Below are 13,965 nucleotides of genomic sequence, written 5' to 3'. Positions count from 1 at the left end.
CAGAACTGTGGCTACATTTTTCTGTATCATTTGTATCATTCGGTTCATTTTGCACAGGGTGATGATGATTTAGCATCTTTTCCTTATGTGATGCATACTGTCAGTTGGTGCATCCACAGACACAGAAACGTATGGTTTCACTTCAGCATTATCCTACCACATGCCATGTTGGTGCTAGCTGTAACACCTCAGCACAGCCTAATGTATGCTGTAGTACAGGGGTCACTAATAGGCGGACCGCGGTCCGGACCCGGACGTTGTCCACTCCGGACCCAAACCGATAAACTACTGAGAAGGATTTAATTCTGACAGCGTTTATTTAAAGCGGCGGAACGTTTTTGTCCTTACGGTTTACGTGCTTTACAGCGCAGTAAACTTACTGACCAATCACGTGTGCTGTAAAAAAAAAACGCTCTCCTTTGCCAATCAGATCAGTGCAGATGCGAGCGTGCGGAGCCACACAGGCGAAGCAGGCGGTGAGAAGCTGCAGTCGAAGAATAAAGCGTAAAAAGGTGAGAATAAAAATGGTGCGCACCAGATAAATAAATTAAGATACAATCTTTATAAAACATACTAACAGTAATGTAACCAAGTGGTGTTACTTGGAGGAATTAAAGAGAAACAACCGAGACAAGAGTCCAAAACATTCCACTTTACTCCACCTGATCAGAACTCCTCAGCAAGAAAAAAAAAACACTCGCTCGCAGGCGCGCTCTCTCTACTCCCAAAACAACTCTACTTTAAAACTTCGGCAACCCCCAGGGGGCAACTTCCCCCATCAGTTTTACCCACAACATAATAAAGTCTGATACAGCAATATTATTAAATAAAATAAACTTCTGTTTTTTTGTTTTTTTTTAAAGCTGATATTTTGGCCAAGTTTGATATTTTGGCCAGCAAATTTCTCCATATATTGTATGACTTGTCATGTAATTATCATGACAGGCAGGCCTAAATCTAATATAAATAAAATCAAATAGAATAAATATAGCATTTTTAAACAAGGTTAACATACAGATTCACATTAATAGACTTGATAAGTTCAGGGTGTTTCCATTTATTTTATGATAGGTTGATAATGTAATTATTGTGACAGGTCTATTTAAAACAATACATATTGTTGAAATATACTAGTATGTGTAATTTGTTTTGTCTTTCAGTTGTTAATGACATAAAACACTGACAGAAGTTCTAGGCTTCTTCAGTATACAGTATGTAATACTGAATCATAACACAAGTTAAAAATGGCGACGGTCCGGACCTCGGCCTGGCGTATTTATCTCTAACTGGACCGAACTGAATTTTAATTAAATACCCCTGGTTTACAGGTATAAACACTCATGCTGTGAAGTTTAGCAGAGTGTGAAGTTAGTCTTTAGGTTCAGCAGTTATCAATGGTGTAAGTTTGAGGGTGAACTCCTGCCTGAAGGGGTCGCTGTGAGGAGACTGGTGGACCCTCTTCTCTGGTTCGCTCTGAGCGTCATCCTCACAGACATGGCGGACGAGCTGGATGTTGTTGATATCGAGGGGGATGAGTGTGGAGCAGATGAAGGGTAAGAGAGACCGCTGAGACACCTCTGAGACTCACAGACAGAGAGAGCTGAGTGAGAGGAGTGTGTAGAGGAGTGACCGGACAGGAAGGCCTGTATCTTAGATCAGTTATCCAGAAGCTGATGGAGAATTACACAGGCGATCATCATCAGATACACTCAACCACTCATTAGAGGTGGGTAACCCAGGTCCAGAAAATAAAAATCCCGCTGTTGGAGCTGCGGGATGGATTTTTACTTTCTGGACCTGGGTTACCCACCTCTATTACACACACACTCACAAGGGGATAAGTATGTAACGTTAGCTAAATGAATACAGATATAACCTTTATAAGAGCGTTTTCTGCTGGAAATATTCACGACAGTTGTTAAGGTAAAGTGCTTTATAACATAATTTAACTGTGTATGTATATAGGAGTAAGCTAGCTAACGCTAGCTGGGTTGACTAACTCAGATTATTTGCCTCTCTTACTGATTCTGTTTAACTGTCATCTGACGGGCTGTAGAGGATTAGTTTGAATTATGTAGGAAGATAAGTAGCCCATTTAAAGGGTTTAGTTCTTTATTACAGAACTTTTAAAGTTTCCAGTATCTGGATGTTCCTATGTGTGTTTTTTGGTTGTGTTGTCAGTGACCTGTCTGGAGTTACTGGAGCTATGATCTTACAGGATCAGTATTTACAGTCAGCCTGGAGCACCAGCACTGCTATCCTGGTAAGACCACTTTGTGTATGTTTAGATGAATAAAGTCTATATAAGATGTTAATTAACACATTGGTATCTAAAATGTCATTGTTTTTGCACTGGACTATTAACATAGTGCCACATAGGCCTATTACAATAACTATTTAATCTGGTCTGTAAACCTCACCAGTTAAACAGCAGAAACATGGCAATAAACAATAATATTTTAATTATAAGACACTTTGATGCCACTGACAATGTAATGGTAACGTAAATCTGTGATTTTTTTATTCCCAGCTAGTAAAACTGTAAAAAAAAAAAAAAAAAAAAAAGTTTTGTTTTAGATGGGATTTTTGTCTATATATGCAGCTCTATAAAAATAAGAGAGTTTCTTTGATTTTACCAAATTAAAAACACTCTGGAATATAATAAAGAGGAAGATGGATGGCTTGAATTTTTGCACCAGGAGTGGCATAAAGTTATCCAAAAGCAGTGTGTAAGACTGGTGGAGGAGAACATGCCAAGATGCATGAAAACTGTGATAAAAAACAGGGTTATTTCACCAAATACTGATTTCTGAACTTTATGAATATGAACTTGTTTTCTTTGCATTATTTGAGGTCTTAATTTCTTTATTTTTATTTCTCATTTTCTGCAAATAAATGCTCTAAATGACAGTAGTTTATAGAATAAAACAATAAAATAAAACAATGTTCATTTTACTCAAATATATACTTATAAATAGCAAAATCAGAGAAACTGTTTTTAAAACTGTGATCTCTTATTTTTTCAACTTTATGGTAGAAACTTCAGAAAAACTTTGTGAGGCATCTTAACTTGTCACAGTGAAAAATTGTTTGCTTAAATTCTTACTTACGTAGACAAAAACACAAATAAATACAACTTGCAAAGTTGAGGTCAGAAAATGATTGCATGAATATTATATGAATTATAATATATTGTATGAATATTCTATTAAAAGCTGATCATGTGATTATTATGAAGAGCCTAATTCCATGGAAGTGACACTTTTTTTCTCTTTAAATGTTTTCCATTTTATAAATGATTTTTAAGATTCTATGATTTAAAATTCTATGTCTTCTGTAAGCCCTGGACCCTCGACAGCTCAATCAGTGATGAGAACAGAGAGGTCATTGAGAGCATGCTGTTGGAAGAACAGTATCCTTTTTTTCCCCAAAACAATGCTATCAGAATCTACTTTTGAGTATAGCACTGTAATTTCTTAACAATGTTCAGATATTATTTTGCTGGTAAGAAGGCACCTAAAGTGGCATGGACTGGAGATAAGCCAAAAGTAAAAAAGTAAGTAAAGCAACATCATTTAGATTTGCATGATTCCGCTTTGACTGATTTCACACCAGTATACCAGGTACAGTATATTGGGAATGCATCTGGAGTGTTTCTGAGAGTCTTCTCACATTGGGCAGGTCACCAGTGAAGAGCTCTGGAGCTCCAGCTCGTTGGGCACAAGAGGAAAAGGATCTTTTTGAGAAAGGACTGGTATGTCTTTGTTTCTGTGCGTTGTTTTATACACAGTAATGCAAATTTGTTTACTTGAAGTAATTCAGAGGGCATTACAATAGCATGCAATGCAGAAATAAAAAACATCTTGCCAACTATTTTTGTGTGTAATTACAGTGTTAGCATTCAATCATATATAAACTGTGTGATCTCTAGGCTCAGTATGGGCGGAGGTGGACCAAGATTGCAAAACTAATTGGCTCAAGGACTGTTCTTCAAGTAAAGAGCTTTGCCAGGCAGTACTTCAAACACAAGGTATGGATTTAAAACATGGATGATATTTGATGGCTAGGTATTTTGTGAATCCTGGGTATTTTTACATTACCATGATTTTTGACTAAACCTGTGAATAAAAGAGGGTTTTTGAGCTTGCATTTACTTTCAAGAGTAGGTGGTGTTAGTGGCACAATAGACATAATATTTATTTTTTCCTGTGATAAAAAAACAAGAATTATTTGAGAGGCAGGCAAAAGTTTTTTTTTGTTTATGAGATTTCATAAGATCAGCAGAAGTTTTTCTGTGTCAGGTTAACTGTAAAGATTGCTAAAGATATGTTTAGCTGGACCTATACATTAATGTTTTAAGGCATTTGCGGAACATTTGTGATGGTATGGTCAGATATAATTCAGACATGAATCATCCAATATAGGTTTCAGCTACATCAGTGTTTTTTGTTTATACTTCAATTTAAATCTACTCAGGTAGAACTGTGTTTAACTAAAACTGTATTTTTAGTTTTCTTTTTGACATGCTATTTAATTCGCACCATGGCATGTACTTTACTAAATATATTACAACATTCTTACTTAATGATCATTTGTAAACATGATCTCACATTTTATTTTCTTTAATCTTTAACACAAAGGCTAAAGCTGAAGGTCCTACTGAAGAGTCATCTGCCAAAACACAGAGTTCACTACTTCACACCTCATCCTCTGGATCAAAAACTCTTTCTGTCCAGCCACACCTCCCTGTGCTGGCCAACACTATACGCATCGAACAGCTGTCCGACGATGAGGATGTTGACATCACTGATGACCTCAGTGACAGTGCATCCCAACCAGAGAACCAGTTAGACCAAGCAGATGAGCCCAAAGGTTTTCAGGATCTGCATGAGCAAGAACATCCTGTTTTAGTCATTTCCTCTACAGACAGAGTGAAGAAACACTTTTTAAATCCGGGCGAATTGTCTGTCGGACCAGCAGATTTGAGCCTTAAGGTTAACGGCAGCCCTCAGTCAGTGGAGGAACTAGAACCTGGAGAGCATAAAGAGGAATATCTCTGTGACGATAGCCCCGAAACATGTACTCTGCCCGGAGATGAGCGTGCTGAAGGTATGTGCTGCTCAGTGCGTTAACACTGCCGGCTAAAACTATAGAAGCAAAGTTTTGGCCTGCATAGCATATCCAATATATTTCATAAAATATTCTGTGTACCTCATTCGAGTGTGCTGCAAATGTATCTAGTTACTATTCACACATGCCTGTTCATAGGCATGCAAAAATTTGTATGAATCAATAAGTTTCACACATCACTACCGAATGTGTTGAAACTATTTAGACCTGATAGTTTTGTTTTTCTTTTTCTGTAGAAAAGGTGGAAGGTGTTGCCATGGAGGAAACAGAAGAGGACCAGGAGGAAGAGGAAGAGCTGAAGGCTCCTGAGCAGGAAGTGACACTACACCTAGAAACCATCGCAGAAGAGGAAAAGCAGGCCATTCCAGAGTTCTTTGAGGGCCGTCCGTCAAAAACTCCAGAGAGATATCTAAAAATCCGCAACTACATTCTGGATCAGTGGTAAGTCTACAAATGTGACTGTAATTAATGTATTTATACAAATACAAAAAAAGTGATTCAAGTAGCTGTTTGAATAAAAAGATGCTATTTAGAACTATTTTTATGAAGATAATGTTTAATTTATACTAAGTTTGTACTAATGTATTAATGCTGACTGTCAGCACAGTGTTTTAATATGTCTATATATTTTTTGTTTTAGGGAAAAGAGTAAACCCAAGTACTTGAATAAGACATCAGTGCGCCCTGGCTTGAAAAACTGCGGGGATGTGAACTGCATTGGCCGGATACACACTTACCTGGAGCTCATCGGAGCAATAAACTTCAACTGTGGTAAAGCTATTACACTCATTCTTTTTTTTTTTACTCTAGTTCTAGTTCTGTTTCTCTACCCTGTGGACTATTAGGAAAAGAAGCAAACTGCAAATTATGCCTTTTCATTAACAAAACCTGTCCCTCCTTCTGTGCCTTAGATCAGGCCATCTATAATCGTCCACGGCCGGTGGACCGCTCTCGTCTGAAGGAAAGCAGAGACAGTCTGGAGGCTTATCAGCTGGCTCAAAGATTGCAGTCCATGGTGAGGGAGGCCTGTAGCAGTTATTCTCACACTCACTTTCTGGTGCTGCTGGTACCATTTCTACTCAGAATTAGTAATTACATATACATTTAGTTGCTTGTTAAGTTTTATCTAATATGATGCATTCAAACACATTTGATAAATTGTTTACACATTTGTTAAATGGTTATTGTGTATTTGAAGCTAATTTTAATCTGTCTCTTTGTCCTATTGTCTCTCAGCGCACAAGGAAGCGCCGAGTACGGGACATGTGGGGAAACTGGTGTGATGCTAAAGACCTAGAGGGCCAGACATACGAGGTAGTGGATTAACTGGACAAACACAAATAACATTTACAATTCTCTGGCCAGATTTTGTATACATTCCTCGCCTGTCTCTCTGTCGCGCTCGGTGTGACTTTAGTTTCCGCCAGTTCTAGTTTTTCCGCCCGTTCTCGGGCACCCTATCTCCTTATAAAGGCGTTTTTTCACGGCCAAATTCAACAGCCGGAGCAGCGGGACTGTGACCCTAACAACACGGGTTCGATCCCGCGTGAGGAGCGGTGTGTTTATTCATTTATTTTTTCCTTACCGCGTCTGCACAGATCTGATTGACTGAAGAGAGCGTTTGGTGATCTTACCCCACACGTGATCTGTGAGTTTACTGCGCCGCAGTAAAGCACGTAAACAATTAAATATATCTCAGTAGGTTTGAGTTCGCATTGGACAACGTTTGGGTCCGGACCCAGACCGTGGTCCGCCCATAAGTGACCTCTGTGACATTGTCATTTTGTGTTGGGTCTACCATTTACATGAGTTAATGTTAATGGCCTAGTGTATTGTGGAGTGTACCCTCTGCAGTTGCAAAATTCTTAATGTTATATTATACTATTATTTTTACCCCCTGAAGCTTTGTCTTATTCATCTATACTTTTTCTATTCGATTAAAAAACAAATGATTGTTTCTGTGGTCAGTTTCTGACAAAAATATTCCATATTTTTTGTGCCACCCTTACTATTAGCATTTAAGCGCAGCAGATCTGTCCCTTAGAAGAGAGGAAATGAAGAAAAGGCAGCCAAGGCCCTGCAAATTCCCTAAACGCAGGTGAGCATGTGTCTGTGTATGTCTTTGGGTTTGTTCACATTACTAGGCTAAAGCAACACACTTTTGTTGCCTTAATATGACACAGATCATACTTTTAAAAGTATGCTAAATATTGTTTTTGTCTGCCCCGTAGTTCTTTTGATCCATTCCAGCTCATTCCTTGCAAGACATTTGGAGAGGACACACAGGTAAAAGACATGCACACAAAAATACACAAACTCAATCACACACACACCACACACACAGCATATTGTAAGAGTAAATGAAGATTAACTATGCATTAATGTCACATTTTTCTTTGTGTCCAGGAGCCATTTCAAGTGATCGTGTGCGCTGAAGCCCTGGTTGTCATGGATGTGGTATGTTTACAACTGACTAGTTTTGACTTATGCATGTGTTCTGAAAGACAGTCTGGTTTTACACTGCAGCGGGAATTTCACACCTTCAGGAACAACATATGCTACCATATGTACACTGCATTTATTTTATTTATTATAACAGGAAGAATATTTATTATTACGTTACATTTGGCAGACGCTTTTGTCCAAAGCGACTTAATAATGATGTACATAGAGTAAGGAAAATAAGTGTCTTCTTTGAAAAGCTCAGTCTTCAAGAGTTAATTAAAGATAGTGAGTGATGCTCCTGATCTGGTAGTGGAAGGAAGTTTGTTCCACCATTGGGGAACTCTGTATTTAGCCTGTAACTGTTAGTCTGGTCTCTGAAATCAAATACAGCAGACTCATATATAGTCTTTAAATAAGACACCCAACCCTTTGGTGTCCACCAGTTTCTGATTTTTGTTTTTCTGCCAGCACGCTCATGTCTCTATGGGAGAGGTGATCGGGCTGCTAGGCGGATCCTATGATGATGAAGAGAAAGTGCTGAAGGTGAGAGTAATAATATATATATATATATATATATGATGTATATGATGGTAATTTTGTGCTGCTGATATTTACAAGCCTGCAATATTGTAGACATAGAAAATAAAGTATGTTTCTATGCTCACTTTATATCAGTGTTACTGTATTGTGGTTGTTGTCATTGAAAATAATAGACTTACTGGGTGGTTGATGATGTCTAAGTAAACTTAAGGTATGTGTGTGTTTTGCAGATCTGCGCTGCCGAGCCATGTAATAGCCTCAGCACTGGACTACAGTGTGAAATGGACCCTGTCTCCCAGACACAAGCTTCTGAGCTTCTCGGGGCCAAAGGTCACAATGTAGTCGGCTGGTATCACTCCCATCCCGCCTTTGATCCCAACCCCTCCCTTAGAGACATTGACACCCAGGCCAAATACCAGGTATGAAATCTAAAAGCTTTGATTAAGAGAAGCAACTGATAATTAGCAAACCGTATTTTTCACACTATAAGGCGCAGCGGATTATAAGGTGCATTAAGTGGCACTAGTAGGATTTAAATTCTAAAATCTAAATTAGCAGGTCTCGCTGCTAGCCACGGTTAGCATTAGTAAATGCAGCCTGATAGTGCTACACTGAGAAGCCCTGAGTGTTCCAGTAAGCCAGGGTGATATTAGCTAGAGGTTTGTGCCACATAGCTTGCTTTAAGACTTTACACGCAGGTTACATTCTGATATACTCACCTCTGAACGACGAAAGAGCTAGCACTGCGTTTAGCGGCTAATGCTAACGGTGCTCCAGCAGTGCCAGCCAGGGTTAGCAGCAGGGGACAGACGGATAACACTCCCCTCTGAATGGCAAAAAAGCTAGCGCTAAGAAGAGTTAGTGGCTAATGCTAATGCTGCTCCAGCCTTGATGCTGGAGAACTAAAGTGAAACTCCTGTATAACTCTGTACTTTAGTAGAGGGGCTTTCCTGCTCCTTACAACTGACTGGTAAAATTCGTACATAAGGTGCACTGGATTATAAGGCGCACTGATGATTTTTTGGAAAATTAATGGATTTTAAGTGCGCCTTGTAATGTGAAAAATGAGATATACACTTATTCATAAAATTGTCATGGAAGTATTGCAAGTATTACAATAATTCAGTGTCTTCCCTGTTTTATTATATACTATGTATATCTTTTACTCATTTCTTTCTGTCTCCTGCAGAGTTATTTCTCTCGAGGAGGTGCTCCTTTCATAGGAATGATTGTGAGCCCATATAACCCCAGTAACACCTCTCCTGTATCCCAGACCACCTGTCTGCTTGTGCAGGAAGAGACTGGGCCTACGGATACTCAAAGTGTGTACTCAGCTTCTTTTTAAACTTGAAAATCAGACCAAAAATGATTGATATAAATTTTGCTTAAAAATCTAAAAACACATTAAGACTATAATCTCAAAATATGGCTAATTGGGCAAACTTTTTGTTTCAGAGCATCCATACAAGTTTGAGTACCTGGTCTCTGCAGAGATCCCTGACTGGACAGAGGTGATGAGAAGAGCAGAATGGGTGGTGTTCAAATACAGAGAGTCTCATGGGTTCGTGCAATTTGATTTCATAATATGTTTGTTACAGACAGCACTCATTAAATAGTATCTGGTAACTGGTAATAAGATGGATTTAGCCCTAAAGTCTGAGTTTCATCTGATTTCTATGACCAGATTCTAGAGCTGGGCGATATGGCCAAAAAATTATTAGAATTTTTACACAAAAAAAAAAAAAATGATTTTTGATTTTTTTTTTTTCCCTATTAAAAATCAAACTACAGGACACAAAGAAATGGTTGACAACTAGACTTTCCTTTATTTATTTTTTTTCTTCAAGTGTAACCAGAAACAAGTATGTACATATGATGGCAGACCATACCATTGTAAAGAGTGACAACATACTGTAACTTTTAGAAGTCTCTCTCCAACATTGTTTCTAACAAGCACAAAAATCATATATATACAGTACAGGCCAAAAGTTTGGACACACCTTCTCAATGTGTTCAATATTCAATGCGTTTTCTGTATTTTCACGACTATTTACATTGTAGATTCTCACTGAAGGCATCAAAACTATGAATGAACACGTGGAGTTATGTTCTCATCAAAAAAAAGGTGAAATAACTAAAAAAATATATATATTCTATATTACATTCTAGTTTCTTCAACATAGCCACCCTTTGCTCTGATTACTGCTTTGCACACTCTTTGCATTCTCTCAATGAGCTGCAAGAGGTGGTCACCTGAAATGGTTTTCCAACAGTCTTGAAGGAGTTCCCAGAGGTGTATAGCACTTGTTGGCCCCTTTGCCTTCACTCTGTGGTGCAGCTCACCCCAAACCATCTGGACTGGGTTCAGGTCTGGTGACTGTGGAGGCCAGGTCATTTTTTGTTAAGCACATAAAACTCCACATTTATGGTTTTGATGCCTTCAGTGAGAATCTACAATGTAAAATAGTCATGAAAATAAAGAAAACGACTTGAATGAGAAGGTGTGTCCAAACCTTTGGCCTGTACAGTAAATAAAAGCTGGGACACATTAAAACTCTACTGATATTTTATAAATTATCATGTGATCTGTGGTGTTCAGATGCTTAGGGTTTAGTATAGAGTTGACAATGATCCATGATTAAGAACATTGTTTACAAGCCCATGCATTGATATCACACTCCTTATACGCAGTCGGGCAGAAACTCAGAGATACACACTGGATACTACATACTTCAGAATGCTTGTTTGTGCTGAAAACTGAGAAATAAAGCAGTAAACGAGTCACAGAAAGTTACTGTAAAAGAAACTTTGATCATAATTAATTGATCATGGATCACAGATCCTCGTCGGAGAAACGAGAACTCATGAGAAAACACATAAAAACACATCGTCCTTAACAGTAAATGCAAATAAATCGATAAAATCGACTTATCGCCCAGTTCTACCAGATTCTAAAATGCACATCAAAGTATCTTACATTTAAAAATACCAGTTAAACATCCACACATACTATCATAAACCATACTAAAAACAATACACAGGATTTATGATCTATATAATACAAGAAGACCTAAAATACTGTGTATTCTGTTTGCTATTAAGTTTTACACTCCCAATAATTGTCACACTATTGGGAGATTTAATATTTCTGTTTTATCTGCAATCCTTTCTGTGGGCTTCCTTATTCAGGTGTGTTCCAATGGACAGGCTGTATCGCAGAGATTCCTCGATCACATGTCTAGAAAAGGTAAGCATATACTCAGCCTTGTTTAAATTGTGTAATATATTGATTGTAAGTTAAAACTGTGTTTGGCTGTTTTTTGCAGTTGCTTGTCTCACTAAAGAAGACCCTTACAGAGGTTCCAGAGACTGAGACCGAGACCTTCCTCATCCAGATTGAAACTTTGTTCATTACACATTTCATTGTTAAGCAAGAGACTCCTCAAGATATGGCTGGTTCTTCCTCTCATCCTCATGATCCAGTTACAAGATCTCCTTTACACATATTCACCATCTCTGAGCAAGATAACAGTGGTGCAGCTTTGGACTTTGATGAAATGTGTTTTACAGATGAGCAATCCACCACTAATTCCAGCAACTCTGATAAAATGTCCTCCAGTCCTGGTAACCAAATTATACCCCATCCAGAAGTCACTGTGCCCTCTATACAAACAGTAAATGAAGAAAATGAGAAATGACTCTTATCTTAGTTCTGATCTCTCAGAGAGTAATGTATTATATAAACAAGACCATTCCAATTTGTTTATGATGTGACCTAGTGTATCTGGATTTATAAAAACTTGGGTTTTCAGGCTGGGCAAATACGCCACACTAATTATAGACATTGGGCAGCACTCCTAACTCTACCTTCATCTATCTGTGTAACATAATTTTAATGTATCACTGTGGAAATGAGTGTCAGTCAAATGACATATTCAATATTTTAGCTAAATTAAAATGATTTAATCCTTTTAGGCAGAGATGCATGAAAGTTTTTGTAAGTAAATACAGTATCCATATTTTACCACTATATATGCAACTTATAAGACTCTTACAGGTTAACTGGTAAATGAAATTGCTATATGCTATAAACTGCTATATGGCTACATTAGGAACATCTTAACCCCTGATTTCCCATCACCACAATAGAAATGTCAGTAAGATGGACTCTTTCACATCATACTATGTTTATTGACTGTTTACATTGGCTTTAACGTCCTCGTCAATATTTATTTTTTCTTGTTGAAAGTGTTAACTAGATAGGATAATGTTAATAAAGCCAGTGTTGATTATTTTTAATAACCAGTTTGTCTTTAAATAATTCTGTAAGCATCAGCTAAGAATTGGAAAACTAAAATGCTCTTAATGACTATGGTAAAATAGGCCTGGAACAACATATCTTCACTGTCCAATAAAAAAAAAAAAAATATCTCAGTTTTTGTCGATTTTTAGTTTATTACATAATTTGAATACACTAACTGTGCTAATTTTTTTTGACGAATGGACCAATATAAAAATTTAAAATGACCTGAAATAAAGCTGTTACATTGATTTCCATTGAAAGTTTAGAAGGTTTTTTTTTCTCTCCTGTAAAGTTACTGTTTTGGAAATACTTGTTTTTCATTGGACAGTGAAGATATGCACATTGGAGGCATTGGGCTCTTTTTCATTGCAATTTGAACAGGTGTATTAACAGGTTAAAACATTAAATAACATGTTTAAAGGCAGTTCTAATATAATAAAGAACAGGTTATATCAATATTTGAAAGAAGATAATCCTGCAAAAAAAAATTTAAAATCTTGTTTTTCTGTCTATTTTCTATTCTAAAGCAGGCAATAAAGAACATCTTCCTATGCAGCATGCATATACAACTCGGAGTTACCTATTATATTTCAAAAAGAGCAAGAATTAATAGGTTACAAGAAACAAAATTACACCTTTCATTTTTATTACTTTAGCCAAACAAACAAAAAATTATGTACAGTACAAGCCAAAGGTTCGACACTTCTCATGCAATACTTTTATTTGTGTTTATTGTATTTTATTTCTACATTGTAGCCTAATATTAAATACATAAATATGTAAAAACATATTTTTTATAGAGACTGATCTTCAGCGGGTTTTGTAGGACAGTGATTCCTAATGGGTGGGTCGCAGACAGCTTGTAAAAAATAAATACATTTAAAAAATAAAAAAATGAAAATAATTAATGCTTATCTAATTTTGTACTGCTACTTTAATATTGGTAAAAAGACAGTCAGATGCACACAGCATTTACGTTGCCATGGAAACCATCATTTGTTTGCTGGTGTTGTGCCAAAATTCAGCATCCCCTCCAGGAAAACTACAATATTTCAATTTATTGTAGTAACATTTATACATGCAGTTGGCATGTTTCTGCTCAGTTTCTTACTAATGTATTCTGAATGGAGAGAATTTTTAAGAAACTGAGGAGGAACATATACACGTATAAAAGTTACTTCAACAAATTTAAATATCAAAAAATGCACAAAAAAATAAGGCCACACAGCGTGCGTCTGACTGTCTTTTTTCAATATAAAAGACGAGTACAAAATCAGATGAGGGTTATTTTTTAATTATGAGTTATAAATCACTGTCCTACACAACATGCTTATGATTATCAAACACCTTCTCAGACATCTCTCTCTATAAAAAACTTTTTGTTTAAATCTACAAAAAAAATGTTTATATTTTTATATTGTAAATTTAATATTGATATATTTAATATTAGGTGACAATGTAGATAGAAATATATAATTTGTGGCCTTACATATTTTGTGAAGTTTTGATATTTAATTTTATTGTGGTAACCTTTATACATGGAGTTG

The 13,965-nt window shown here is 36.9% G+C and overlaps 1 protein-coding gene across 2 annotated transcripts; it reads left to right on the top strand.

Moving 5' to 3' along the window:
- The first annotated feature begins 1,222 nt into the window (after window positions 1-1,222).
- On the top strand, window positions 1,223-12,417 carry mysm1 (Myb-like, SWIRM and MPN domains 1). Of its 2 annotated transcripts, none has more exons than XM_022665866.2 (20): window positions 1,223-1,553; window positions 2,182-2,263; window positions 3,342-3,412; window positions 3,491-3,556; window positions 3,682-3,754; window positions 3,932-4,030; window positions 4,641-5,109; window positions 5,367-5,571; window positions 5,771-5,901; window positions 6,042-6,145; window positions 6,367-6,444; window positions 7,146-7,228; window positions 7,362-7,416; window positions 7,537-7,587; window positions 8,044-8,118; window positions 8,346-8,534; window positions 9,305-9,437; window positions 9,571-9,676; window positions 11,305-11,362; window positions 11,442-12,417. In XM_022665866.2, exons 1-20 carry the CDS (start codon window positions 1,495-1,497, stop codon window positions 11,811-11,813), a joined length of 2,559 nt encoding a protein of 852 aa, XP_022521587.1. In that variant the 5' UTR covers window positions 1,223-1,494; the 3' UTR covers window positions 11,814-12,417. The 2 variants fall into 2 exon arrangements, with proteins under 2 accessions (XP_022521587.1, XP_022521598.1); XM_022665877.2 differs by lacking the exon at window positions 1,223-1,553 and adding an exon at window positions 1,567-1,923.
- The last annotated feature ends 1,548 nt before the right edge of the window (window positions 12,418-13,965 follow it).

The sequence above is a fragment of the Astyanax mexicanus genome, chromosome 1 (assembly GCF_023375975.1).
Source record: "Astyanax mexicanus isolate ESR-SI-001 chromosome 1, AstMex3_surface, whole genome shotgun sequence".
Lineage (NCBI taxonomy): Eukaryota > Metazoa > Chordata > Actinopteri > Characiformes > Acestrorhamphidae > Astyanax > Astyanax mexicanus.
This window is presented reverse-complemented; position numbering and strand designations above follow the sequence as displayed.